Source organism: Dreissena polymorpha, chromosome 7 (genome assembly GCF_020536995.1).
Source record: "Dreissena polymorpha isolate Duluth1 chromosome 7, UMN_Dpol_1.0, whole genome shotgun sequence".
NCBI lineage: Eukaryota > Metazoa > Mollusca > Bivalvia > Myida > Dreissenidae > Dreissena > Dreissena polymorpha.
Genome location: NC_068361.1, coordinates 23,946,288 through 23,973,246, shown reverse-complemented (window position 1 = coordinate 23,973,246; position 26,959 = coordinate 23,946,288). Strand labels below are relative to the sequence as shown.

The window sequence follows — 26,959 nt, the reverse complement described above, 5'->3', positions numbered from 1 at the left end:
AGCTGTGTGAACTAGATGGTGACATCATTTTTAAATATCTTGTAAAAACAGTCCATAATAATAACAACAAGACTATTGTCAAGCAATATGGTCCCCTACCGGTGAAACTCCACCATTTTCAGCAATATATCTAGTCTATTTGTTGCCATAGCAACCATAATTCTTGACGTAGGAACAAAATGAAATGACGTGCATAATCTCCATATTACCATCTATCAATATTTCAAGTTTCATGAAGAAAAATATTTAAAATTATCGCAGGCTCCTGAAAAGTGTGACAGACAGAGCGCAAATCATAAGTTCCCTCCGGTAGGGGACAATTATAACAACAAGCAAATTCGTTGAATTGATATCCCCCGCCAATATGCTTCTGGACACAAAAGTGCTATATTTGACACTCAAAAAAGCATTTTTTTAAGATACAAAGGGCCATAACTCCTTAATTATCCAATGGTGTGCAATGCCATTTGGCGTGCATCATCCTTTTATCCATATGTATACTAATACCAAGTTTCAATGAAATCCGCCAAAGCACTTTCAAGATATGGCTCCGGACACAAAAAAGCATTTTTCCAAGATTCAAAGGGCCATAACTCTGTTATTAACAGATGGTGTACAATGCCAAAAGGCGTGCATCATCCACTTATCCATATATATACTCATACCAAGTTTCATTGAAATCCGCCAAAGCACTTCCAAGATATGGCTTCGGACACAAAAGTGCCGGCCGGCCGGACGGACGTACGGACAACGCCAAAACAATATCCCTCCGCCTATGGCGGGGGATAATAAGCATGTGTAGTCAATGTAAAAAAAATATTGACCGGTCCATATACTCATTAATGCATCTTTTGCATTTTAAGGGGATAGACGGGTCAGATAGACAAAATAATTAAAAATGTATGTGAGGTATATTTACAGATCTTAATTTATTTTCGGTTTTGTTGATCATAGACCGATGGAGCGATGGAGGTCAATATAAAAAATCCCAAACAGTTGGTCCAAACTGATATGCAAAGTGGTTCTTAATCTGCATTTAATTTTTAAAAATTGTCGCATTCCGTAAAACTATGTACATTATCGTGCTGCTGTAAGCAACTGTAATTGTGATAAACCAATCACTGATGTGCTCCAACAGTTTATTTATATTTTTTAATATTAACAAGATAGCCATGTCACAGAATTGGTCTATGATTTTGAAGCTGACGATGACATTACTTAAGTCCAGATTCGTCTTTTTTTAACCAATTTATTAAGAGACCACTTTTGGTTACTCCCTTGTGTGGTCTCTTAATAAAAGATTGACTGTAAATGTATATGGTTACTATGAATATGCTTGTAAACAATGGGCACCCACTTCAAGTTCTTTTAGATTGACATATCAAACCAACAATTAAACTAAATAATTTGGCCATAAGATATGAAAGACCACCTTCATAGACCTAAAGGTAAGTCCTTAGGCTGCATTCACTAAGCATCTTAGATATCTCATTTTCTGTAAATGTTCATTTGTATTTTCTATCACTGTCAGGAACCTGTTCAATTACTAGTATATAATGCCCCGTGACCCTGATGTCTGACAGGCCGACCATTAATTTGGTAGACTCCAGATCTCCACATTACCTGCTAAATGATCAGCATTTAAATTTGGATGATTGTATCAAACTTCCAAAAAACGAAAGAGAATAATTTGCTTGTTTTGCATTTGGTAACCGAAAAGTTAACAAATATTCTCACACTTCTTCTTCAATAGGAGGGCCCCCCATAAAGTTGTCATTTTAAAGTTTCACTTACTGCAAAACTAGATATATTGCATATTTTTCACTAGCCGTTTTAAAGGGCTGACATATTTCGAGGAGGTTGGTCGTGGAAACTTCCAAATTTAAGAAGCAACAAATATATGGATATGAGTCCCAGCCTCTCACCTGCAGGACAGATCTGTGTTCCAGCAGACGGAACAGGTAGTCTGCGCAGGCTACCGTGCGCACCTTGTTCTTCCCAAACCCTGGAACTGTGCCACCTCCTGGTCCTTTACGTAGACAACATACCTGAAACAGGGAAGAGGGTCTAAGAAGGGCTCTAGAGAGTACCAAAAACGAGAGGGCCAAGATGGCCCTTGTTCGCTCACCTTTTTTTGCAAGGCCTTGTTCATTGCTTAGTTGAAAATTCAGTACTCTAGAGCATATTAGATTGGTTCTCTTCTGTTTACTTTTGCAGTGTGAGCATATGATTAATTCTGATTGAGTACTGTTTATTTGCATGGATTTTTGCATGCAAACATTTGCAAGCTATGCTAATTCTACATGTGTTTACAAGGTTTTTGTAAGATTTGGACCTCCTGACCAAGATTTTGACCCCACATTACCCAATGTCAAACTTTGCATAGATATCATCAAGAACAAGAGATTGCCAAGCAATATAATCCCCTACTGGTGAAACTCCACCATTGTCAGTATTTTTTATTATTTTTTTTATTTGTTGCCATAGCAACCAGAATTTTTGATGTAGGAACAAAATGAAATGACGTGCATAATCTGCATATTGCCATCAATCCATATTTCAAGTTTCATGAAAAAATATGAAGAACTTTTAAAGTTATCGCAGGATCCATAAAAAACGTGACGGACTGACAGACAGACTTACAGACAGACGGAGTGCAAACCATAAGTCCCCTCCGGTTTCACCGGTAGGGGACAAAAATATCCTGGTCAAGTATCATCATTATTTGACCAAAACTATGGCCTCTAGTGTGTTTACACGGTATCCTTGGGACAAATCTTTTGACCAAGTTTCATGAAGATTGGACAAGAAATGTGCCCTCAAGAGTGTTTACATGGTTTCTCTATAGCCGAATAAGGAAAACTGCCCCGCTCACTGGCAACCATGTTTTTTAACGGACCGGAACCACTTTTGAACTCAACCAAGATATTATTAAGACAACCAATTTGACAAAGTTACATGAAGATTGGGCATGAAATGTGACTTCTACAGTGTTTACAAGGTTTTTCTTTTTTTTGACCTAGTGACCTAGTTGTCGACTCAGCATGACCCAAATTCGAACTCAATCGAGGTATCATTGGGACAAATATACTGACTTAGTTTCATGAAGATCGGACAAGAAATGTGGCCTCTAGAGTGTTTACAAGGTTTCTCAATAGCCAAATAAGGAAAACTGCCCCGCCCACTGGCGGCCATGTTTTTCAACGGATCGGAACCACTTTTGAACTCAACCAAGATATCATTTAGACAAACATTTTGACAAAGTTACATGAAGGTTGGGCATGAAATGTGACTTCTACAATGTTTACAAGGTTTTTATTTTTTTTACCTAGTGACCTAGTTTTCGATCCAGCATGACCCAGTTTCGATCTTGACCGAGATATTATTAGGACAAAGCTTCTGACCAAGTTTCATGAAGATCCGACAAGAATGTGGACTCTATAGTGTTTACATGATTTCTCTAAAGCCAAATAAGGAAAACTGCCCTGCCCACTGGCGGCCATGTTTTTCAACGGACCAAAACCACTGTTGAACTCAACCAAGATAGCATAAAGACAAACATTTTGACAAAGTTACATGCAGATTGGGCATGAAATGTGACTTCTACAGTGTTACAAGGTTTTTCTTTGTTTTGACCTAGTGACCTAGTTTTTTATCTGGCATGACCTAGTTTCAAACTCGACCGAGATTTTATTGGGACAAAACTTCTGACCAAGTTTCATGAAGATCGGACAAGAAATGTGGCCTCTAGAGTGTTTACAAGGTTTATCAATAGCCAAATAAGGAAAACTGCTCCGCCCACTGGCGGCCATGTTTTACAACAGACCAGAACCACTTTTGAACTCAACCAAGATATCAATAAGACACACATTTTGACAAAGTTACATGAAGATTGGGCATGAAATGTGACTTCTACAATGTTTACAAGGTTTTTCTTTTTTTTGACCTAGTGACCTAGTTTTTGACCCAGCACGACCCAGTTTCGAACTCGACCGAGATTTCATTGGGACAAAGCTTCCGACCAAGTTTCATAAAGATCGGACAAAAATGTGGCCTCTAGAGTGTTTCGAACAAATGTGAACGGACGGACAGACAGACAGACGACGGACAAAGACCGGACACAAAAGCTCACCTGAACAATCAGGTGAGCTAACAAAATTCACTCGTAAAAAAATTACCTGCGGGTTTAAGACAAATTTTTATCAGACCAGCAATGCCCCAATAGGGTCACCAGTTCCAGAAAAGGAAGAAGTGCGTTAATTTGTAGATTAAATAAATGCAAGTGTTATTTTGATATTGTTGTATATTTTCTTTACAACTTAAAACTATTAATGATCAAGTACCATTGAAAAACAAGAAACCGTCGGAGATGGGTGATGCTCCCAAAAGTTTTTTTGTCACAATATTGCACTATATATTCAGATAAAAAGAAACGTCTTGAGGGCACAGTAGTTGGGGGGACAAGAATATTTTTATAGAAAATTTCAAAGGGCTATAACTATGTGAAAAAAAATCCGACCAGAACCCGCTGATAATATGCACATCTACTTTTGGTAGTGAAGCTTCCCATAAAGTTTCATTGAAATCCGGACATTAGTTTCTGAGAAATAGCCTGAACAAAAATTGTGCACGGACGAACAAACGGACGGACAGACGAAGCGTCGACAATATGCTCCCCCCAAAATAAAATATGGGGGAGCATAAAAATCGGCGCCAACTAAGTGTTCAGTTGATGCCAGGTTACAGTTAATGGTTCAAAGAGAATTGTGATGACTATTGAATAGATTTTTTTATATTTTAATTTGGAATATGAACACAATTTCAGATAATGATGATTCTCAAACTGTCACAGAAGTGTTATGCAGCTTTTTCTCCTTGCTATCATAGGTTTAGACACAAATATCAACAACTTGGAAGGAAAATGTTGAACAAGTCCTAAATATTGTTATTTTCAGCCATATTTTAAATAGCTTCTCCCTAACTAGAATCATGTAATGGACAATTGGAGGACTCTACATGAATATTTTTTAGAAGAACCCTAACAAGTAAGAAAATAGAAGATTTCCTTACTGGCTCTTCAACAGTTAAAATATCTTGTACATGTATTTCCCAAGTAGTTTTGCCTCATAATTATAGTTCCTCGTGTCCTAGCCACGAGGAGGTCAAAGGTTGGATCCCCACTGTGAAAGAGTTCTTTAGATCCGCCCCAAAGTCATCAAGTAATGGCTGTATGCAGGATATGGACTAGGGAGCCTAGTCAACAGGAGGTCAAAGGTTGGATTCCCACTGTGAAATAGTTCTTTAGATCCGCCCCAAAGTCATCAAGTAATGGCTGTATGCAGGATATGGACTAGGGAGCCTAGTCAACAGGAGGTCAAGGTTGGATCCCCACTGTGAAAGAGTTCTTTAGATTCCCCCCCCAAAGTCATCAGGTAATGGCTGTATGCAGGATATGGACTAGGGAGCCTAGTCAACAGGAGGTCAAAGGTTGGATCCCCACTGTGAAAGAGTTCTTTAAATCCCCCCCCCCCAAAGTCATCAAGTAATGGCTGTATGCAGGATATGGACTAGGGAGCCTAGTCAACAGGAGGTCAAAGGATGGATCCCCACTGTGAAAGAGTTCTTAAGATCCCCCCCAAAGTCATCAAGTAATGGTTGTATGCAGGATATGGACTAGGGAGCCTAGTCAACAGGAGGTCAAAGATTGGATCCCCACTGTGAAAGAGTTCTTTAGATCCCCCCACAAAGTCATCAAGTAATGGCTGTATGCAGGATATGGACTAGGGAGCCTAGTCAACAGTAGGTCAAAGGATGGATCCCCACTGTGAAAGAGTTCTTTAGATCCCCCTCAAAGTCATCAAGTATTGGCTGTATGCAGGATATGGACTAGGGAGCCTATTCAACAGGAGGTCAAAGGATGGATCCCCACTGTGAACACGTTCTTTAGATCCCCCCCCCAAAGTCATCAAGTAATGGCTGTATGCAGGATATGGACTAGGGAGCCTAGTCAACAGTAGGTCAAAGGATGGATCCCCACTGTGAAAGAGTTCTTTAGATCCCCCTCAAAGTCATCAAGTATTGGCTGTATGCAGGATATGGACTATGGAGCCTATTCAACAGGAGGTCAAAGGATGGATCCCCACTGTGAAAGAGTTCTTTAGATCCCCCCAAGTCATCAAGTATTGGCTGTATGCAGGATATGGACTAGGGAGCCTAGTCAACAGGAGGTCAAAGGTTGGATCACCACTGTGAAAGAGTTCTTTAGATCCCCCCCCAAAGTCATCAAGTAATGGCTGTATGCAGGATATGGACTAGGGAGCCTAGTCAACAGGAGGTCAAAGATTGGATCCCCACTGTGAAATAGTTCTTTAGATCCCCCCCCCCCAAAGTCATCAAGTAATGGCTGTATGCAGGATATGGACTAGGGAGCTTAGTCAACAGGAGGTCAAAGGTTGGATCCCCACAGTGAAAGAGTTCTTTAGATCCCCCCCAAGTCATCAAATTGGCTGTACGCATGCAATTTACTCGAGAGCGTTTCAATAAGCCCTTGAATTTCCATGCAATCAAGCTTAAATCAATAGGTTTAAATTTACTTGTATTTTCCGAGTGGTTTTGCCTCATATTTATAGTTCTTGGTGGCCGCGTTCTTAAGGTTCTGAAAGGTCCATTTCAGCAGCAGCCCGTTGAGGTTGCACGTATTCTGTAGTATGGCAAAGGCAGCGGTGCGTCGATCGTTGGTCCACATTTTCTCCTCCACCAGCACCATGTCTACCAGGCTGCATGTGAGGACGTCAGGATCAAACCTGTGCAGGCGCAGCGCGTCCACGTTGGACTCGGTCGTCACTGGGAGGGCGCCCTTCATTTCAGTCTCGAGCAGAAGGGGATCTACAAGGATCAATGCCATGTACAGAGTGCTTGGACACACACTTATCAGAGTTATCAGAGCAGCGCAATTAGACAAATGGCTTGAAATTTGAAAATTCTACTAAAGAAATTTCTATTAATAACAAATAACATGTCTTTTTTTTATAATTCTAAAACCCGAAAATTTAAAGAAGAGTTCCAAGCTGTTACAAGATACGCCCGTTTGAAAGATTTGGACATCATCTAGACACAACTTCTGACCAAATTTGGTGAAGATCAGAGCAAAACTACTTCACTTAGAGAGCAAACACCATGCTAAATGCTTGAAATGCACAAAATGACCTCATGACCTAGTTTTTGACCCTGCATGACCCATATTTGACCTTGACCTAAATATCATGTACACACAACTTCTGACCAAATCTGGTGAAGATCGGATAAAAACTATTTCAATTAGAGAGCGGACACCATGCTAGATGCTTGAAATGCATTAAGTAACCTCGTGACCTAGTTTTTGATCCTGCATGACCCATATTTGAACTTGAACTAGATATCATTTTGACACAACTTCTTACCAAATTTGGTGAAGACTGGATGAAAAATACTTCAATTAGAGAGCGGACACAATGCTTATTCCTTGAAAAGCACTTGGTGACCCCGTGACCTAGTTTTTGACCCGGCATAAACCATATTTGAACATGACCTAAATATTGTCTAGATATAACCTCTGACCAAGTTTGGTGAAGATCGGATGAAAACTACTTCAATTAGAGAGCGGACACAATGCTAAATCCTTGAAATGCTCTTAGTTACCCCGTGACCTAGTTTTTGACCAGGCATGGACAATATTCAAACTTGACCTAGATATTGTCTAGAAACAACTTCTGACCAAATTTAGTGAAGATCGGATGAAAACTTCTTCAGTTAGAGATCGGAAACCATGCTTAATCCTTGAAATGCACGAAGTGACCCCTAACCTAGTTTTTTACCCGGCATGACCCATATTTGATATATTTTCTAGATACAACTTCTGACCAAGTTTGGTGAACATCGGATGAAAACTATTTGAAATAGAGAGCGGAAACTGCTGTGGACGCCGATCGACCGCCTGCCCACCCGCCGCCCGCCTGCCAAGGGTGAAACTATAATACGTCCCGTTTTGAAAAATTGGCGTATAAAAATCAACATTTTTAATTACTTAAACATTGTTACAAAAGTTGGTGATTCACAACTTGTCCATTTTGACCTATATAATTTTTTAAGAAAGCCACAAAATACCTGTTGTTTCTTGGGGCGGCAACTTTGGATGATTAGACACAATATCAGATGGGGAAGTTCTACACAGCATGTTGTATGCAGAGTTGTATGCAGCCTTTTCACATTCTGTCTTGCAACTTCCTCTACCTGCACACAGGCAACCATAAAACATGCGGGTTAGTACAATATTTGTGTGGTCTTAACCCATTAATGCGTAGTGGACTCTCCTATCCTTCTAAATTGGATCTATTTATTTCCATAATTAGGGATGTCTAGTATATATATTTCGATATTTAGAACATTTCTTAAAGAAATTCCTTTAAGCAAACAGCGCAGACCCTGATGAGACGCAGCATCATTGGGTGTCTCATCAGGGTCTTCGCTGTTTGCAAAGGCCTTTTTTCTAGAGCTAGGCATAAATGAATTAAACATGTTTACATTTTCCATGAAGACAGTTTTAAACTGTATTTCAGCACTTTTTCTAAATGTTTGGTAGCAGACCAAATGATAAACATGACAAACATATGCAATTAAATTGTGAATATAATTTGTGCTTATAAAATTTAAGAAATACAAATATGGATTCCAGTTCGATTTAGTTTAATATTAAGCAATTTGAAACTAGAGCTTTGTCACAAACGTGACGAATACCCTCACATGCCGAATTGAGATAGAATATTTAGCATTTTGTCTTCACAAAAAACAGCGGACACCATGCTCAATGTTTAAAACGCACTAAGTGACCCTGTGACCTGGTTTTTGACCCTGCATGGCCCATGTTCGAACTTGACCTACACATCATCTAGATACAACTTCTGACCAAGTGTGGTGAAGATCGGATGAAAACTACTTGAATAAGAGAGCAGACACCATGCTGAATGTGTAAAACGTACTAAGTGATCCAGTGACCTGGTTTTTGACCCGGCATGACCCATATTCGAACTTGACCTAGACATCATCTAGATACAACTTCTGATTAAGTTTGGCGAAGATTGGCTGAAAACTACTTGAACAAGAGCTTGTCACAGTAGTGCCAAATCCCCGCCGAAATGTGTTTGCTTGTATGACAACATTTGTTTTAGAGAGTAGAATATTTGTAAAAACAAATAAAGGGAGATAATTCATTATGCTCCGGACAAAAATTTACTTTGAAATTAAATAAAGGAATATAATTCAAACACTACGGTAGGTAGAGTTATGGTTCTTAGTCACTGCAATTCTCCTAGTTGCCATCTGTTTAAATTTGAAGTTACAAGTAAATCCCTTCGGTAGATTTAGAGTTATGCTCCGGACAAAAAATTACTTAAAAATTATATAAAAGGGGAGATAATTAAAAATTAAGGTAGATAGAGTTATGGTTCTTGGTCACTGCACTTCTCCTAGATGCCATATGTTTATATTTCAAGTTTCAAGTATATCCCTTCGGTAGATTTAGAGTTATGCTCCGGACAAAAAAAATCTTAAAAATTATATAAAAGGGGAGATATTTCAAAATCTAAGGTAGATAGAGTTATGGTTCTTGGTCACTGCACTTCTCCTAGTTGCCATCTGTTTATATTTCAAGTTTCAAGTAAATCCCTTTAGTACATTTAGAGTTATGCTCCGGACAAAAATGTACTTTAAAATTATATAAATTGGGAGATAATTCAAAAGTTAAGGTAGATACAGTTGTGGTTCTTGGTCACTGCACTTCTCCTAGTTGCCATCTGTTAATATTTCAAGTTTCAAGTAAATCCCTTCAGTACATTTAGAGTTATGCTCCGGACAAAAATTTACATTAAAATCATATAAAAGGGGAGATAATTCAAAAACTAAGGTAAATAGAGTTGTGGTTCTTGGTCACTGCACTTCTTCTAGTTGCCATCTGTGTATATTTCAAGTTTCCAGTAAATCCCTTCAGTAGATTTAGAGTTATGCTACGGACAAAAATGTACTTTAAAATCATATAAAGGGAGAGATAATTCAAAAACTAAAGTAGATAGAGTTATGGTTCTTGGTCACTGCACTTCTTGTTTATATTCTAAGTTTAAAGTAAATCCACTAATAGATTTGGAGTTATGCTCCGGACAAAGTTTCAGCCGGACGGACTGACGGACAGGACCAATTACTATATCCCCTCCGAAAATTTTTCGGCGGGGATAATTAGAGAGCGGACACCATGCTCAATGTTTAAAACGCACTAAGTGACCCCGTGACATAGTTTTTGACCTGCCATGACCCTTGTTCGAACTTGGGCTCAACATCATCTAGATACAACTTCTGACCAAGTTTGGAAAAGCTCTGATGGAAATTACTTGAATTAGAGAGCGGACAACATGCTGAATGTTTAAAACGTACTAAGTGACCCCGTGACCTAGTTTTTGACCTGACAAGGCCCATGTTCGAACTTGGCCTAGATATCATCTAGGTACACTTTCTGACTAAGTTTGGTGAAGATCGGATGAAAACTACTTGAATTAGAAAGCTGACACTGACCGACCGACAGACCGACCGACCGACAAGCTCACTCCTATATACCCCCCTAAACTTCGTTGAGTGGGGGTATAATGAACTACAAATAATTTCCAGTATTTAGGTTAAACATTATTTATGCTAAAAAAATGAAAACGATGGTCAACTATTGGTATTTACATTGCCTATATATGGTAGGGATAGCAAAAATTATTTGAATATTTATTCCAGTTTGAAACTCAACACTAGATGTGAATATTCAATATACAGCTTGGTTTCAATGAAAATTTTACAGTTGACAGTAATTCTAAAATACATCTTATCACATCTAGGCAGCAGAGGTTTTGATAACCTTTTTGCTAAGCCCCACATAAGGATAGGAATCAGAAGTAAGGATATTGATCACTTAATGAGTCGCGTTTTGAGAAAACTGGGCATAATGCATGTGCGTAAAGTGCTGTGCCAGATTGGCCTGTGCAGTCCGCACAGGCTAATCAAGGGACAACTCTTTCCGCTTTTATTGTATTTTAAGTTTCAAGGAAGTCCCTACTTACCGAAAATCAAGTTAACGCGGAAAGTGTCTTCCCTGATTAGCTTGCGCAGACTGCACATGTTAATCTGGGATGCCACTTTACGCACACGAATTAAGCCCAGTTTTCTCAGAACACGACTCGAATGATCAGTAACGCTCTCTCATATGTCAAAAACTTGCTTGCCTTAATCAAGAGAAGTGACACCATAGTAACCAAACACTTAAATACCACTTTTCACAATATACACACCTGTTGCAATCAGGTATTGGTCCACGTAGAATTCACACAGGTCACATGTTTTAGACTCTGGGCTGACTTTTTTGTAGAAACACACACACACGGCGGTGAGGCCACTGTTAGTCAGGCAGTTGTCAATTAGACTCAAGTTGTTGGTGGTGTAGGCCGAGTTGGAGACCGTAGAGAACAGGTTGAGCAGCCTGTCCATGATGGGGGCCTCTATAAGAGAGGGTTTCACCACCGGGGGAGGGCCATCCTGAAATGGAGACAGAGTTGGAGACCATAGAGAACAGGTTGAGCAGCCGTCCATGATGGGGGCCTCTATCAGATAGGGTTTCACCACCAGGGGAGGACCATCCTGAAATTGAGACAGAGATGGAGACTGTAGAGAACAGGAGCCTGTCCATGATAGAGGCCTCTATTAGAGAGGGTTTCACCACCAGGGGAGGGCCATCCTGAAATGGAGATAGAGTTGGAGACTGTAGAGAACAGGTTGAGCAGCCTGTCCATGATAGAGGCCTCTATTAGAGAGGGTTTCACCACCGGGGGAGAGCCATCCTGAAATGGGAGCAGAGTTGGAGACCGTAGAGAACAGGTTGAGCAGCCTGTCCATGATAGGGGCCTCTATCAGAGAGGGTTTCACCACCGGGGGAGGGCCATCCTGAACTGGGGGGAGAGTTGGAGACCGTAGAGAACAGGTTGAGCAGCCTGTCCATGATGGGTGCCTCTATCAGAGAGGGTTTCACCACCGGGGGAGGGCCATCCTGAAATGGAGACAGAGTTGGAGACTGCAGAGAACAGGTTGAGCAGCCTGTCCATGATGGGGGCCTCTATCAGAGAGGGTTTCACCACCGGGGAAGGCCCATCCTGAAATGGAGACTGAATTGGAGACTGTAGAGAACAGGTTGAGCAGCCTGTCCATGATGGAAGCCTCTATCAGAGAGGGTTTGACCACCGGGGGAGGGCCATCCTGAAATGGAGACAGAGTTGGAGACTGTAGAGAACAGATTGAGCAGCCTGTCCATGATGGGGGCCTCTATCAGAGAGGGTTTCACCACAAGGGGAGGCCCATCCTGAAATGGAGACAGAGTTGGAGACCGTAGAGAACAGGTTGAGCAGCCTGTCCATGATGGGGGCCTCTATCAGAGAGGGTTTCACCACCGGGGGAGGCCCATCCTGAAATGGAAACATAGTTGGAGACTGTAGAGAACAGATTGAGCAGCCTGTCCATGATGGGGGCCTCTATCAGAGAGGGTTTCACCACAAGGGGAGGCCCATCCTGAAATGGAGACAGAGTTGGAGACCGTAGAGAACAGGTTGAGCAGCCTGTCCATGATGGGGGCCTCTATCAGAGAGGGTTTCACCACCGGGGGAGGCCCATCCTGAAATGGAAACATAGTTGGAGACTGTAGAGAACAGGTTGAGCAGCCTGTCCATGATGGGGGCCTCTATCAGAGAGGGTTTCACCATCGGGGTAGGCCCATCCTGAAATGGAGACAGAGTTGGAGACTGTAGAGAACAGGTTGAACAGCCTGTCCATGATGGGGGCCTCTATCAGAGAGGGTTTTACCACCGGGGTAGGCCCATCCTGAAATGGAGACAGAGTCGGAGACTGTAGAGAACAGGTTGAGCAGCCTGTCAATGATGGGGGCCTCTATCAGAGAGGGTTTCACCACCGGGGGAGGGCCATCCTGAAATAGACACAGAGTTGGAGACTGTAGAGAACAGGTTGAGCAGCCTGTCCATGATAGGGGCCACTATTAGAGAGGGTTTCACCACCGGGGGAGGGCCATCCTGAAATATAGACTGAGTTGGAGACCGCAGAGAACAGGTTGAGCAGCCTGTCCATGATGGGGGCCTCTATCAGAGAGGGTTTCACCACCGGGGGAGGGCCATCCTGAAATGGAGACTGTAGAGAACAGGTTGAGCAGCCTGTCCATGATAGGGGCCTCTATTAGAGAGGTTTTCACCTCCGGGGGAGGGCCATCCTGAAATGGAGACAGAGTTGGAGACTGCAGAGAACAGGTTGAGCAGCCTGTCCATGATGGGTGCCTCTATCAGAGAGGGTTTCACCACAGGGGGAGGGCCATCCTGAAATGGAGACAGAGTTGGAGACTGCAGAGAACAGGTTGAGCAGCCTGTCCATGATGGGGGCATCTATCAGAGAGGGTTTCACCACCGGGGGAGGCCCATCCTGAAATGGAGACTGAGTTGGAGACTGTAGAGAACAGGTTGAGCAGCCTGTCCATGATAGGGGCCACTATTAGAGAGGGTTTCACCACCGGGGGAGGGCCATCCTGAAATAGAGACTAAGTTGGAGACCGCAGAGAACAGGTTGAGCAGCCTGTCCATGATGGGGGCCTCTATCAGAGAGGGTTTCACCACCGGGGGAGGGCCATCCTGAAATGGAGACTGTAGAGAACAGGTTGAGCAGCCTGTCCATGATAGGGGCCTCTATCAGAGAGGGTTTCACCACCGGGGGAGGCCCATCCTGAAATGGAGACATAGTTGGAGACTGAAGAGAACAGGTTGAGCAGCCTGTCCATGATGGGGGCCTCTATCAGAGAGGGTTTCACCACCGGGGGAGGGCCATCCTGAAATGGAGACTGTAGAGAACAGGTTGAGCAGCCTGTCCATGATAGGGGCCTCTATTAGAGAGGTTTTCACCTCCGGGGGAGCGCCATCCTGAAATAGAGACAGAGTTGGAGACTGCAGAGAACAGGTTGAGCAGCCTGTCCATGATGGGTGCCTCTATCAGAGAGGGTTTCACCACCGGGGGAGGGCCATCCTGAAATGGAGACAGAGTTGGAGACTGCAGAGAACAGGTTGAGCAGCCTGTCCATGATGGGGGCCTATATCAGAGAGGGTTTCACCACCGGGGGAGGCCCATCCTGAAATGGAGACTGAGTTGGAGACTGTAGAGAACAGGTTGAGCAGCCTGTCCATGATGGAGGCCTCTATCAGAGAGGGTTTGACCACCGGGGGAGGGCCATCCTGAAATGGAGACAGAGTTGGAGACTGTAGAGAACAGATTGAGCAACCTGTCCATGATGGGGGCCTCTATCAGAGAGGGTTTCACCACAAGGGGAGGCCCATCCTGAAATGGAGACAGAGTTGGAGACCGTAGAGAACAGGTTGAGCAGCCTGTCCATGATGGGGGCCTCTATCAGAGAGGGTTTCACCACCGGGGGAGGCCCATCCTGAAATGGAGACATAGTTGGAGACTGTAGAGAACAGGTTGAGCAGCCTGTCCATGATGGGGGCCTCTATCAGAGAGGGTTTCACCACCGGGGTAGGCCCATCCTGAAATGGAGACAGAGTTGGAGACTGTAGAGAACAGGTTGAGCAGCCTGTCCATGATGGGGGCCTCTATCAGAGAGGGTTTTACCACCGGGGTAGGCCCATCCTGAAATGGAGACAGAGTCGGAGACTGTAGAGAACAGGTTGAGCAGCCTGTCAATGATGGGGGCCTCTATCAGAGAGGGTTTCACCACCGGGGGAGGGCCATCCTGAAATAGAGACAGAGTTGGAGACTGTAGAGAATAGGTTGAGCAGCCTGTCCATGATAGAGGCCTCTATCAGAGAGGGTTTCACCACCGGGGGAGGGCCATCCTGAAATGGAGACTGTAGAGAACAGGTTGAGCAGCCTGTCCATGATAGGGGCCACTATTAGAGAGGGTTTCACCACCGGGGGAGGGCCATCCTGAAATAGAGACTAAGTTGGAGACCGCAGAGAACAGGTTGAGCAGCCTGTCCATGATGGGGGCCTCTATCAGAGAGGGTTTCACCACCGGTGGAGGGCCATCCTGAAATGGAGACTGTAGAGAACAGGTTGAGCAGCCTGTCCATGATAGGGGCCTCTATCAGAGAGGGTTTCACCACCGGGGGAGGCCCATCCTGAAATGGAGACATAGTTGGAGACTGTAGAGAACAGGTTGAGCAGCCTGTCCATGATGGGGGCCTCTATCAGAGAGGGTTTCACCACCGGGGTAGGCCCATCCTGAAATGGAGACAGAGTTGGAGACTGTAGAGAACAGGTTGAGCAGCCTGTCCATGATGGGGGCCTCTATCAGAGAGGGTTTTACCACCGGGGTAGGCCCATCCTGAAATGGAGACAGAGTCGGAGACTGTAGAGAACAGGTTGAGCAGCCTGTCAATGATGGGGGCCTCTATCAGAGAGGGTTTCACCACCGGGGGAGGGCCATCCTGAAATAGAGACAGAGTTGGAGACTGTAGAGAATAGGTTGAGCAGCCTGTCCATGATAGAGGCCTCTATCAGAGAGGGTTTCACCACCGGGGGAGGGCCATCCTGAAATGGAGACTGTAGAGAACAGGTTGAGCAGCCTGTCCATGATAGGGGCCACTATTAGAGAGCGTTTCACCACCGGGGGAGGGCCATCCTGAAATAGAGACTAAGTTGGAGACCGCAGAGAACAGGTTGAGCAGCCTGTCCATGATGGGGGCCTCTATCAGAGAGGGTTTCACCACCGGTGGAGGGCCATCCTGAAATGGAGACTGTAGAGAACAGGTTGAGCAGCCTGTCCATGATAGGGGCCTCTATCAGAGAGGGTTTCACCACCGGGGGAGGCCCATCCTGAAATGGAGACATAGTTGGAGACTGTAGAGAACAGGTTGAGCAGCCTGTCCATGATGGGGGCCTCTATCAGAGAGTGTTTCACCACCGGGGTAGGCCAATCCTGAAATGGAGACAGAGTTGGAGACCGTAGAGAACAGGTTGAGCAGCCTGTCCATGATAGGGGCCTCTATTAGAGAGGGTTTCACACCGGGGGAGGCCCATCCTGAAATGGAGACAGAGTTGGAGACAGTAGAGAACAGATTGAGCAGCCTGTCCATGATGGGGGCCTCTATCAGAGAGGGTTTCACCACAGGGGGAGACCCATCCTGAAATGGAGACAGAGTTGGAGACCGTAGAGAACAGGTTGAGCAGCCTGTCCATGATGGGGGCCTCTATCAGAGAGGGTTTCACCACCGGGGGAGGCCCATCCTGAAATGGAGACAGAGTTGGAGACCGTAGAGAACAGGTTAAGCAGCCTGTCCATGATAGGGGCCTCTATAAGAGAGGGTTTCATCCGCCGGGGGAGGCCCATCCTGAAATGGAGACAGAGTTGCAGACCGTAGAGAACAGGTTGAGCAGCCTGTCCATGATGGGGGCCTCTATCAGAGAGGGTTTCACCACCGGGAGAGGGCCATCCTGAAATTGTTTGGATTTTTAACCTGGTTTTCCGAAGGAAAAAACTGGTTATAAGATTGGCGGGCGGGCGGGCTGGTGGTTGGGCGGAACAAGCTTTTCCGGGCCATAACTATGTCAATCATTGTGAGATTTTATTATCATTTGGCATGTTTGTCCACCATTATTGGACGGTGTGTCCGCATCAGAATTACGTCAATATCTCGAAGGGAATGGTCACAATTTGAGTTGAAACCCTGGTTTTGTGACAATTTTGTCCCTTGTTCACCATTAGTTTACTTTAAACTGGTTTATTAAAGCTCTTTTTCATTGAAAGTCAAAAGCTTATGTAATGCTTAGAATAGCTTGTTTAATATTTCACCATAGTACCCTTGCTCTGGGAAAACAGGGCTTAATGCAAGTGGGTAAAGTGTTGTCCAAGATGATCCTGTGCAGTCTGCTCAGACTTATCAGAAAATTTGGGCTTGTTTGGAATTATCATTTAAAGGAGGTCTTTAAACAAAAATCCAGTCAATGCAGAACATGTCGTCCCTGTGCAGACTGCACAGGCTAATTTACACACTTAACACACATGCATTAAAACCCTTTTTCCCATAGCGAGGCATTATAACACATTTCCATCATATTACGGCGGGAAGTGAACCTATTCACATATTTCTTGGCACAGCTGGTTAACAAGTACCTAGTCCACATATCTATACCAGTAACAAACAATTGCCCTAATTGACTCAGAGGTATGTCAAGAACGACCCAACAAGTAATATGGCCAACCCAGGAATAAAACCCCAGCAGCCAATCGTATAAATATGGATAACTTATCCAGCAGATAACGTTTGATAGCTTCAATTCTTGGATATAATTTTTGTTTAACAATTGTATACAAAAGAGGTGCAAGTTTTGGATAAGATTTAGCCAGTCTCTTTTTTGGAAGAAACATTCAATTCACAATTGTTAGGTCCCATTTGGGACAAGAAACCGTCGGAGACGGGTGATGCTCCCCATAGGTTTTTTTGTCACAATATTGCACTATATATTCAGATAAAAGGAAACTTCATACGGGCATAGTTGTTGGGGGGACAAGAATTTTTTTTATAAAAAATTTCAAAGGGCCACTACTCTCTTAAAAATCATCCGACCAGAACCTGCTGATAACATGCACATCTCCTCTTGGTAGTGAAGCTTCCGATAAAGTTTCATTGAATTCCGGTCATTAGTTGCTGATAAATAGCCCGGACAAGAATTGCACTATATGTACAGTTAATGGAAAATTTCAAAGGGCCATAACTCTGTAAAAAATCATTCGACCATAACCCGCTGATAATATGCACATCTCCTCTTGGTAGTGAAGCTTCCCATAAAGTTTCATTGAATTCTGGTCATTAGTTGCTGAGAAACCCGGACAAATATTGTAAATTTTGGGGGAGCATAAAATGTATACTTTTTTCAAATGAGAATGGGTCCCTATAACGTCCCCAAATTTGACAACAACAAAAACTGTACCACATTGGTCTGGAGAACCCCGGTGACAACAACAAACACTGTACCACATTGGCCTGGAGGACCCCGGTGACAGAAGCCTCATTGTGGACCTCCTCCTCCTCCTCATTCTGATTGGTCTCCTCGACGACGGGAATGATCAGCTCAAGGAGAGTCTTGGAGTACAGGGCCTCCAGGGCCTGGGTATACGTCTCGGACTTCACGGACTTCTTGTTCACATTACTGGCTCTAGCTATGCATGTGTCCTCTGCAAGAAATTACCAAGTGACCAAATAATTGATCACTCTGTCCACAAAGTATATTAATTACATTTTTCTTGACAATGGGCCAAATTGAATTCACTGTTGACTGTGAGGAAGACATACAGAGTATAAATAGTTGGACAAGTTCAATGTCTACTGTGGGGGAGACAAAAAGAGTATGAATAGTTGGGCAAGTTCAATGTCTACTGTGGGGGAGACATATAGAGTATGAATAGTTGGACAAGTTCACTGTTGACTGTGAGGGAGATATACTGAGTATGAATAGTTGGACAAGTTCACTGTTGACTGTGAGGGAGAAATACAGAGTTTGAATAGTTGGACAAGTTCACTGTTGACTGTGGGGGAGATATACTGAGTTTGAATAGTTGGACAAGTTCACTGTTGACTGTGAGGGAGACATACAGAGTTTGAATAGTTGGACAAGTTCACTGCTGACTGTGAGGGAGTCATACAGAGTTTGAATAGTTGGACAAGTTCACTGTTGACTGTGAGAGAGACATACAGAGTTTGAATAGTTGGACAAGTTCAATGTCTACTGTGGGGGAGACATATAGAGTATGAATAGTTGGACAAGTTCACTGCTGACTGTGAGTTAGTCATACAGAGTTTGAATAGTTGGACAAGTTCACTGTTGACTGTGAGAGAGACATACAGAGTTTGAATAGTTGGACAAGTTCACTGTTGACTGTGAGGGAGACATACAGAGTATAAATAGTTGGACAAGTTCACTGTTGACTGTGAGGGAGACATACAGAGTTTGAATAGTTGAACAAGTTCACTGTTGACTGTGGGGGAGACATACTGAGTTTGAATAGTTGGAAAAGTTCACTGTCTACTGTGAGGGAGACATACAGAGTTTGAATAGTTGGACAAGTTCACTGCTGACTGTGAGGGAGTCATACAGAGTTTTAATAGTTGGACAAGTTCACTGTTGACTGTGAGAGAGACATACATAGTTTGAATAGTTGGACAAGTTCACTGTTGACTGTGAGGGAGTCATACAGAGTTTGAATAGTTGGACAAGTTCACTGTTGACTGTGAGAGAGACATGCAGAGTTTGAATAGTTGGACAAGTTCACTGTTGACTGTGGGGGAGACATACACTTGCCCTACTATTCATACTCAGTATGTCTCCCTCATAGTCATCCAACTACCCATATGCAAATAAATATTCTGGGTTTGAAGGCGTAAATGTTCTTTTTTTGACATCACTTGGCTAGGGTCAAACATCAATCTTATTTTATGCAGAAACAAATAATTAATATTATTCTTGGAAAAATGTCATCAGAAGAAGATTGTTAAATCAATTTTCTCCAGAAAATCTCAACAAACACACTTATATGTGTGGATGCATTTTAAATACCTCTACTCATCCATAGATACGAATTTACCCTAACTCGCATATTTTTTAATCCCAACTTTGAGATAATCAGTTTCCTATCCAGTAGGGATAAAACACTTGTGTTATTGATTTACAACTGATTTTTTTAATAACATAAAAGGAACGTAGTTCGTTTCGAAAAACTAACTTGCAATAGCCTATCGAAAACGGTGAAATATATCAGGAAAGAGTGAAAAAATTCTCTGTGTCACATTGAGATACTAATTTAATCTAACAAGAATTAACATGTTTTCCAGAGAATGTCAAATCGATGAGGTTTATACATAGCGACGATACAATGTTAAGTAAAGTTTAATAATGGCAACAATTATTATATTACTTTGTACTGATTTTCTCTGTAAAAAAAAACTTATTATTTTATACTACATATATATGATATTATCTTTTGTTTTATTAATCCCACCTTGAGATAGGCAATAAGTTTCTCAAGTCCAGCCACCAGGACAGAGATTGTCTCGAGCCCACTGGCCACCTTCTGCATGACCTCCCCGACCGTCGGGTTCACCGGCATGCTGCCTCCCTCGATGAACTTGTGAGGTCCACACAGTTTTAGCTCACGCTCTATGCACACTCTGAGATAAAAATGTATTAAAAACATTTATATTCTGGGCATGAAATTTCGTAGATTTTCAAAAACTGACTTTTGTAGACAAAAATGAAGAATATGCATTGTTCATATTTCCAATGGGTTTGTGTGAAAATTCGTAGATCCCTTAGTTTATTGGGATATTTTAAACAGGGAAATACTTAACATTTTACACCTTGAGATGGCTGTTATATCCATGTTTAAGTAAATAGAAAAGACAAGTTTCTCAGGGTGAGAAATGAAACATTTAATATGTGAATCTATTCAGGAAAGTTTTTAAATTTAATTTAATTTTTAGGGAATGCAAATGGGTAAAATGCATATCTGAAAGGAGAAAGGTTAAATAAAGACACTCAGAGCTTTGTTACAAATGTTACTTACATCCCTTTCATTGTTTTTTCAACATAAACCACACAATATTCCCACGCTCAAACACGCTTTCGAAAGAAATATAAAACATTTCAGCCATATGCATGCTTTTTATACCCTATTATTTCCGTAAAAAATTAAAGTATTGACACAGAGACACAACTCACCTGACAATGTCTGCCCCCGGGTCTCTCAGGTTGTTAATGTCAGCCAAGGTCTGGGTGGTGAGCACCTTGTAAGCCTTGTCATACACCTTGTGTTTCAATTCCTTCTTGTTGAGTCCCACGCACCGGGCCAGGAATATTCCACTGATGGCCAGGCGGCCCGTGTACACAGCTCTGTAACCAGACACAAGAGATGAGCCTTGTTTTGAGAAAACTGGGATAAACGCATGTGCCTAAAGTGTCATCCCAAATTAGCCTGTGCAGTTTGCACAGGCTAATCAGGGACAACTTTCCGCCTAAACTTGATTTTCAGTAAGGAGGGACTTACTTGAAACTCAAAATACCATAAAAGCAGAAAGTGTCATCCCTGATTAGCCTGTGTGGACTGCACATGCTAATCTGGGATGACACTTTACGCACATGCATTAAGCCCAGTTTTCTCAGAACACGACTCATATGGGTTTGCGAAACACAATACCTCCCCTGCTGCACTCTGAAGCTGCCCAGAATTGTTGCAAATGTAAACATCATGACAAAGTAGGATCAATCTTAATCTGTGAGTCCTGTAAGCAGTGTATTTTTTTGTAGTGGAGCTGGGTCCCTTTGCATTGGGAAACTTCGTGTCATTTTTACTAAATTTGGGAAATTATTCATGTTCATTTTTTGCTAACAAATACTGTAAATTGAGAATAAAAGTGGTATTATATTGACTAAGGTTTAACTTATAGAGCTGGATTTAAGATGATTTAAATGTTGAGACTAATTGAATTGTTTTGGTTTTAAAATCTTCAATTGGGAACTTTCATGGCCCCATTTGGGAAAAATATATAAGTTTTACCATTGGTCCCATTGCTCAAATTTGAACGAAAAAAGCCAACTGGCAAGTAGACACACACTACAAATAAAGTCCGGAAAACCATTATTTTAGAGAAAATTTCCAAGTCAAAAGCCTGTAACTTTCCCAAAAATCAATGGACCGGAACGAAAACTTGAACTTGATCTGTAAGTCATGCAGGTAGACTCACACATCAACAATAGGGTAAATATGGCGTACAGGAAAAAAACTCCTGAAACTGAATGTTAGACGAACCGGCAGTGCAACTACTTCATGCCACCCAAATGGGTGCATAAAAAGGGTTACCGGCGCACTGCTCTGCAATAAGAATTGAGGGTAAGTTGTAGACAACTGTGGCAAGACGATCACAGATCTACAACATGAAATGATGGCCAATTATACACAGCTCTTTAATAAGAATAGTTGGTAAATTTTCTAGAGTTCTGCAGTAAGAACAGTTGAATTTTTGTTTAAGCTCTGTCTACAGTATCTAAAGTCTCACCTGTTGTAGATGCGAGGCATTTCCACCACGACGTAGTCGCACTTGAGGAATAGCTGGGTGCTGTTCACTGCGTTCTCCAGGGACTGGATCGAGTTAATGCGTGACGTCTCACTGGTCAGGAATGACTGATACTTCTCAAACTGAAATACAAGTGCAGAAGTCACCAAGGCGTAGTGGGTATGGTGTCTGTCCAGCAATAAGAATGATGGACACACACGCTCATGTGAATTGCTGAGGTACAACAAGTAAAATAAGGGGCATAGCTCTTCTTGATTGCAAGTCAAAGTCTCTAGCAATTGTCTGCAACCTCGCAAGTACAAATGAGAGCATTATCATGCTTCATAAAGAACCTGAAAAAATATGTAAATTTGTATTGCAATATCGGTAGAAAATATTGAGATATGGAGTGCTTGCACATAAATACTTACCAGATTTTTCGAAAAGTACAAATAGGGGCATAATTCTGCTAAATTGCATGTCAGAGTTTTGGAACTTGGTCAGAAAATCAAAAGGTTGTATTACAGTGCTAAAACCTTAATAGCACTATTCATTATTCAGCAAGGTTTGAGTTTGCTTTTTGCCTTTATCTTAAACAAAGAAATCAAAGCTAAAGCTGGGGAATTCAACAAGAATTTCATGGCTAAAACAAGAGATGTCTTTGTCAGAAACACAATGCCCCCTACTGTGCCGCTTTTGATTTTTTTTATCATTTGGCAGGTACAGATAATTTTTACAAGGGAAGTAATATTTTTTTAAAGGGGTATAATAAAAAAATATTACTTCCCTTGTAAGAATGATCTGTACCTGCAAAACGATAAATAGAAATTCTCTCCCTTTAAAGCTTGTTACTTCCCTTGGATTTAATTTTTTAACTTTGACCTTGAAGGATGACCTTGACCTTTTACCACTCAATATGTACAGCTCCATGAGATACACATGCATGCCAAATATCAAGTTGCTATCTTCAATATTGCAAAAGTTATGGCCAATGTTAAAGTTTTCAAACGGATGGATGGACTGACAGACTGACGGACAGTTCAACTGCTATATGCCACCTTACCGAGACATAAAACGAATAAGTTTGAGATAGACAATTTTGGAAACACACAAAGACGCTGTACCTACAACATGCTATAAGAAATCGGATTTAAATATAAAATATTTGGGAAATACTGCTCTGCACGACATACCTTCTCTACTAAAGTTAAACCTTGATTTGATTTTCCTGAAATAGACAAGCCTCATTTTACACCAGTTCTTTCAAAGTAAAGGTTGTTTTTCAGCAACAATCAATCCATCTATGGTATATAAAATAATCAAAGTACAAAATCACCATATTTATTTATTGACAATAAATCTTTCATTTATCACTGTTTACAGTTACTATTAACAATAATTAGCATATAAAGAATGCACGAAAAAGACCATAATTCAATTCTTTTAAGAAAATAAGTATAAAACTATTCTTACAAACATTATCTAAGTACAAGCTAGTAATCAACCAACATATGAGCGGCCCTCTGGGAAAATGTGGCTTAAAGAGTAAACAGGTTAATCAGGGACGACACTTTTTGCTTTTATTGTATTTTTTCATTTAAAGGAAGTCTCTTGTTAGCGAAAAGTGTTGTCCGAAATTGTGCAGACTGCGAAGGCTTATCTAGTGCAACACTTTATTAAACCCCGTTTTCCCAGAGCGAGGCTCATATATAAGAACTGTCACAGGGCTTGCAGTGGCTCAAAATTTTCTTCAGCTAAACTGTCCTCACTTAAGCCGAATTTGTGTATTTTTTGCCATTGTATAGGTTTTTATGTAATTATGTAGTCATTGGCTAATTTGGCGAATGGCTTAGGAACCCCTGTGACAGTCAACAATCAGTTTCCTACCTCCACCAAAGCCTCCTCCTCCTCCACGCCCAAAGCTGCTTCCCCCTCTGAATCCACCACGACTGCCTCCTCCACCTCTATTGAAACCTCCTCCTCTGTTATTAAAGCCCCCTCCCCTGTTATTGAAACCTCCATCCATGCCACCCCTGTTGAAGCCCCCTCCACCGTTATTGAAGCCACCCCCTCTGTCCCCACTATACCCTCCAGACGAATACCTCCCTCTCTGGCCTCCTCTGCCACTCTGTTGACCTCCCCATGACCCAGTCCGTTGCCCATACCCCCTCCCCCCTTTTCCAGCCCTTCCACTACTGATTTCAGATGGCTTCAGCTGGTCCCATGATGTTATTTCTGAAAAGTTGGCAAATGCATCCTTGGTGTCTGCCATGTCTCCTGTACTCTTTAATGCATCCCACGACGACGGACCGGTATCTGCCATCTGGTCCCAAGGATCTGGTTCCTGTATATATATTGTTAAAGGGTTTATGATTTTTCAAAGTTTTATTTTGCTAAGTGGCCATTGTTCCTTTCTTTGAAATTTCGCTCAAATTGTTTCAATAAATAACAAGGGACAAAATTGTCACAAAACCAGGTTTTCATTGTGAAAAACAAATCTGATAAAGGGAGAAAACTCAAACTGAACTTTTGAAATGACCAAAAAAAATTAACCCCCTTTGTAAGTTTTTTTTTTTTTTTTAAATCTATTTTTAGTCGTGGCGACCTTGACATTGGAGATATTGACGTGAATCTTTCGTGGGACACACCGTCCCATGATGGTGAACAAATGTGCCAAATGATTTTAAAATCTCACAATGAATGACATAGTTATGGCCAGGACAAGCTCATTTATGGCCATTTTTGACCTTTGAACTCAAAGTGTGACCTTGACCTTGGAGATATCGACGTAATTATTTCGCGCGACACACCGTCCAATGATGGTGAACAAATGTGCCAAATGATTTTAAAATCTGACGATGAACGACATAGTTATGGCTCGGACAAGCTCATTTATGGCCATTTTTGACCTTTGAACTCAAAGTGTGACCTTGACCTTGGAGATATCGACGTAATTATTTCGCGCGACACACCGTCCAATGATGGTGAACAAATGTGCCAAATGATTTTAAAATCTGACAATGAACGAAATAGTTATGGCCCGGACAAGCTTATTCCGCCAGCCCGCCAGCCCGCCAGCCAGCCAGCCAGCCCGCCAGCCAGCCAGCCCGCCAGCCAGCCAGCCCGCCCGCATTCGCCAATCTAATAACCAGTTTTTTCCTTCGGAAAACCTGGTTAAAAATATTTGATTGGATTGGCAATGTATAAACAAGGCAAATACCAAAATCAAGCACACAAATGACAAAACAGAAAATATTACCTATCCCTAAAAAAACAGATTTTATGGAATGGTCTGCAAGCCCTTGATAATGGTCTGCAAGCCCTCAATAAGAACAGGGGTGTGATTTAAGCACCACCCCAGGGAAGGAAAAATTCCCTCAGCTCCCTTACAAGATTCATCTAAACTCTTCATTTGTATACAGATCCATACAAGTAAATAACTATTTGTAAAATAAGTTTGCATTTGAAAGGGAGGAAATCAGCTGAAAGGAGGAAAAGTCACACACCTGCTAAGAATTTTTATGGTAGAGTCCTGATTATTATCACCTGTTGTTGTTCCCAGTCACCACTCTCCTCATAGCCTTCCTGTTTCGGCTTCTTGCCAGCATAGCCATCCCCGTCATAGTCATAGCCTCCATAGCCATCCTCCGACTGTCGTTTCACGCCGGTCGGTGGTGGGGCTGCAGTGGCCCCAACGAAGGACCCCGTTTCATCAAACATTCCACCCCAGCCATCCATGGTCCTTAATGCAACAGGAAACATGCGTGCAATAGCCTTCTTAAAAACAGCTTACTTTTACTAATTAGTTCTACACGAAAACTTTAATGAAAACGTTTCAAAATCACAAGAAAAATAAGATGCATTTAGGATATAAAAGAAACACCTGATTTTTAAGCAGAATTTGCTCAGAAGTAATTTAATTATTTTTATTTACAAAAAAGATCAATGGCTATTCAACAAATTTGGATCCAGTTAATCTTGTAAGGGTGTTCTATATAGTGCAATTCAGTTAAATATACTGTTACCTAGGTAAAGTAAGAGTCAAGTAATTCAGAATATTAATAGGTATTTCCACTTACCCAAAAGAAGATGTCTAAGCAGCCTTCAAATTCTTCTTTCTTACTATTGTCTGAATATTCTGTAAATGAATATTGTTTAACTATGCTCTTTATATTAGATAATAAGCATTGTGTATCCACTGTTTAGAAATGACAATAAAATTCTACAGCACTGATGGTTTAGCGTTGGAATTTTTTATTGAAACATAAATGGTAAAAAACTCCAAAAATTTAGAAACTTCCTTGTTAGGTTCAACAAATTAGATTTTGCTTTCTTACTCAAAATAATTTGAATATTTTCTTAAACATGTACAACAATTATGTCTATTTAAGTCTATCCTTGAATTAGCCTTAACAATTGACTGTCAATGAAAACACAGCACAAAATGCAGTAATTTTACTCAATCACTGTCCATGATATCAATTCTGTTGCTGTTACTATCTCAATGAATATAGTCTAACAGCATGTAACTACATGTAAAGACAAATTTGTCAAGAACATCATTTCGGATATCATGACTCAGTTTTTAATTTTAATTTTCAATTTTTGGTTAATTAAACATCATTAAAGTTTGGAGAAATATTTCTCTTTATTTACTGGGATGAAATGAATCATGAATAATGGAAATCTGTAGAACTGTTTATATACTTTACGCTAATTTTAGACAGTAATCAATATACCAAGAATTGTGAAATCTATGTGCTTTAGAAAATAAATGATGTACACATTTTTAA

General features: G+C 41.7%; 1 protein-coding gene and 1 long non-coding RNA gene across 2 annotated transcripts in view; both read right to left on the bottom strand.

Moving 5' to 3' along the window:
• LOC127839537 (uncharacterized) overlaps positions 1-26,959 on the bottom strand; it is a 54,248-nt gene that overhangs the window by 7,411 nt on the left and 19,878 nt on the right. The window contains exons 4-16 of the mRNA XM_052367929.1: positions 25,713-25,908; positions 24,054-24,510; positions 23,360-23,394; positions 22,170-22,309; positions 21,974-21,985; positions 20,836-21,006; positions 20,117-20,285; positions 19,148-19,196; positions 18,096-18,295; positions 11,355-11,598; positions 8,143-8,268; positions 6,594-6,885; positions 1,926-2,048 (exon numbers count right to left, since the gene is read on the bottom strand). Of these exons, the coding sequence (XP_052223889.1) occupies positions 1,976-2,048; positions 6,594-6,885; positions 8,143-8,268; positions 11,355-11,598; positions 18,096-18,295; positions 19,148-19,196; positions 20,117-20,285; positions 20,836-21,006; positions 21,974-21,985; positions 22,170-22,309; positions 23,360-23,394; positions 24,054-24,510; positions 25,713-25,904 (2,160 nt within the window). The 5' untranslated portion in view covers positions 25,905-25,908 and the 3' untranslated portion in view covers positions 1,926-1,975. The remainder of the gene's footprint in view (positions 1-1,925; positions 2,049-6,593; positions 6,886-8,142; positions 8,269-11,354; positions 11,599-18,095; positions 18,296-19,147; positions 19,197-20,116; positions 20,286-20,835; positions 21,007-21,973; positions 21,986-22,169; positions 22,310-23,359; positions 23,395-24,053; positions 24,511-25,712; positions 25,909-26,959) is intronic.
• LOC127839071 (uncharacterized) lies at positions 24,693-25,347 on the bottom strand. Its single transcript, XR_008030134.1, has 2 exons — positions 25,102-25,347; positions 24,693-24,939 (listed from the first exon to the last, which is right to left on the bottom strand). It is a non-coding gene; the product is annotated as an uncharacterized LOC127839071 (long non-coding RNA).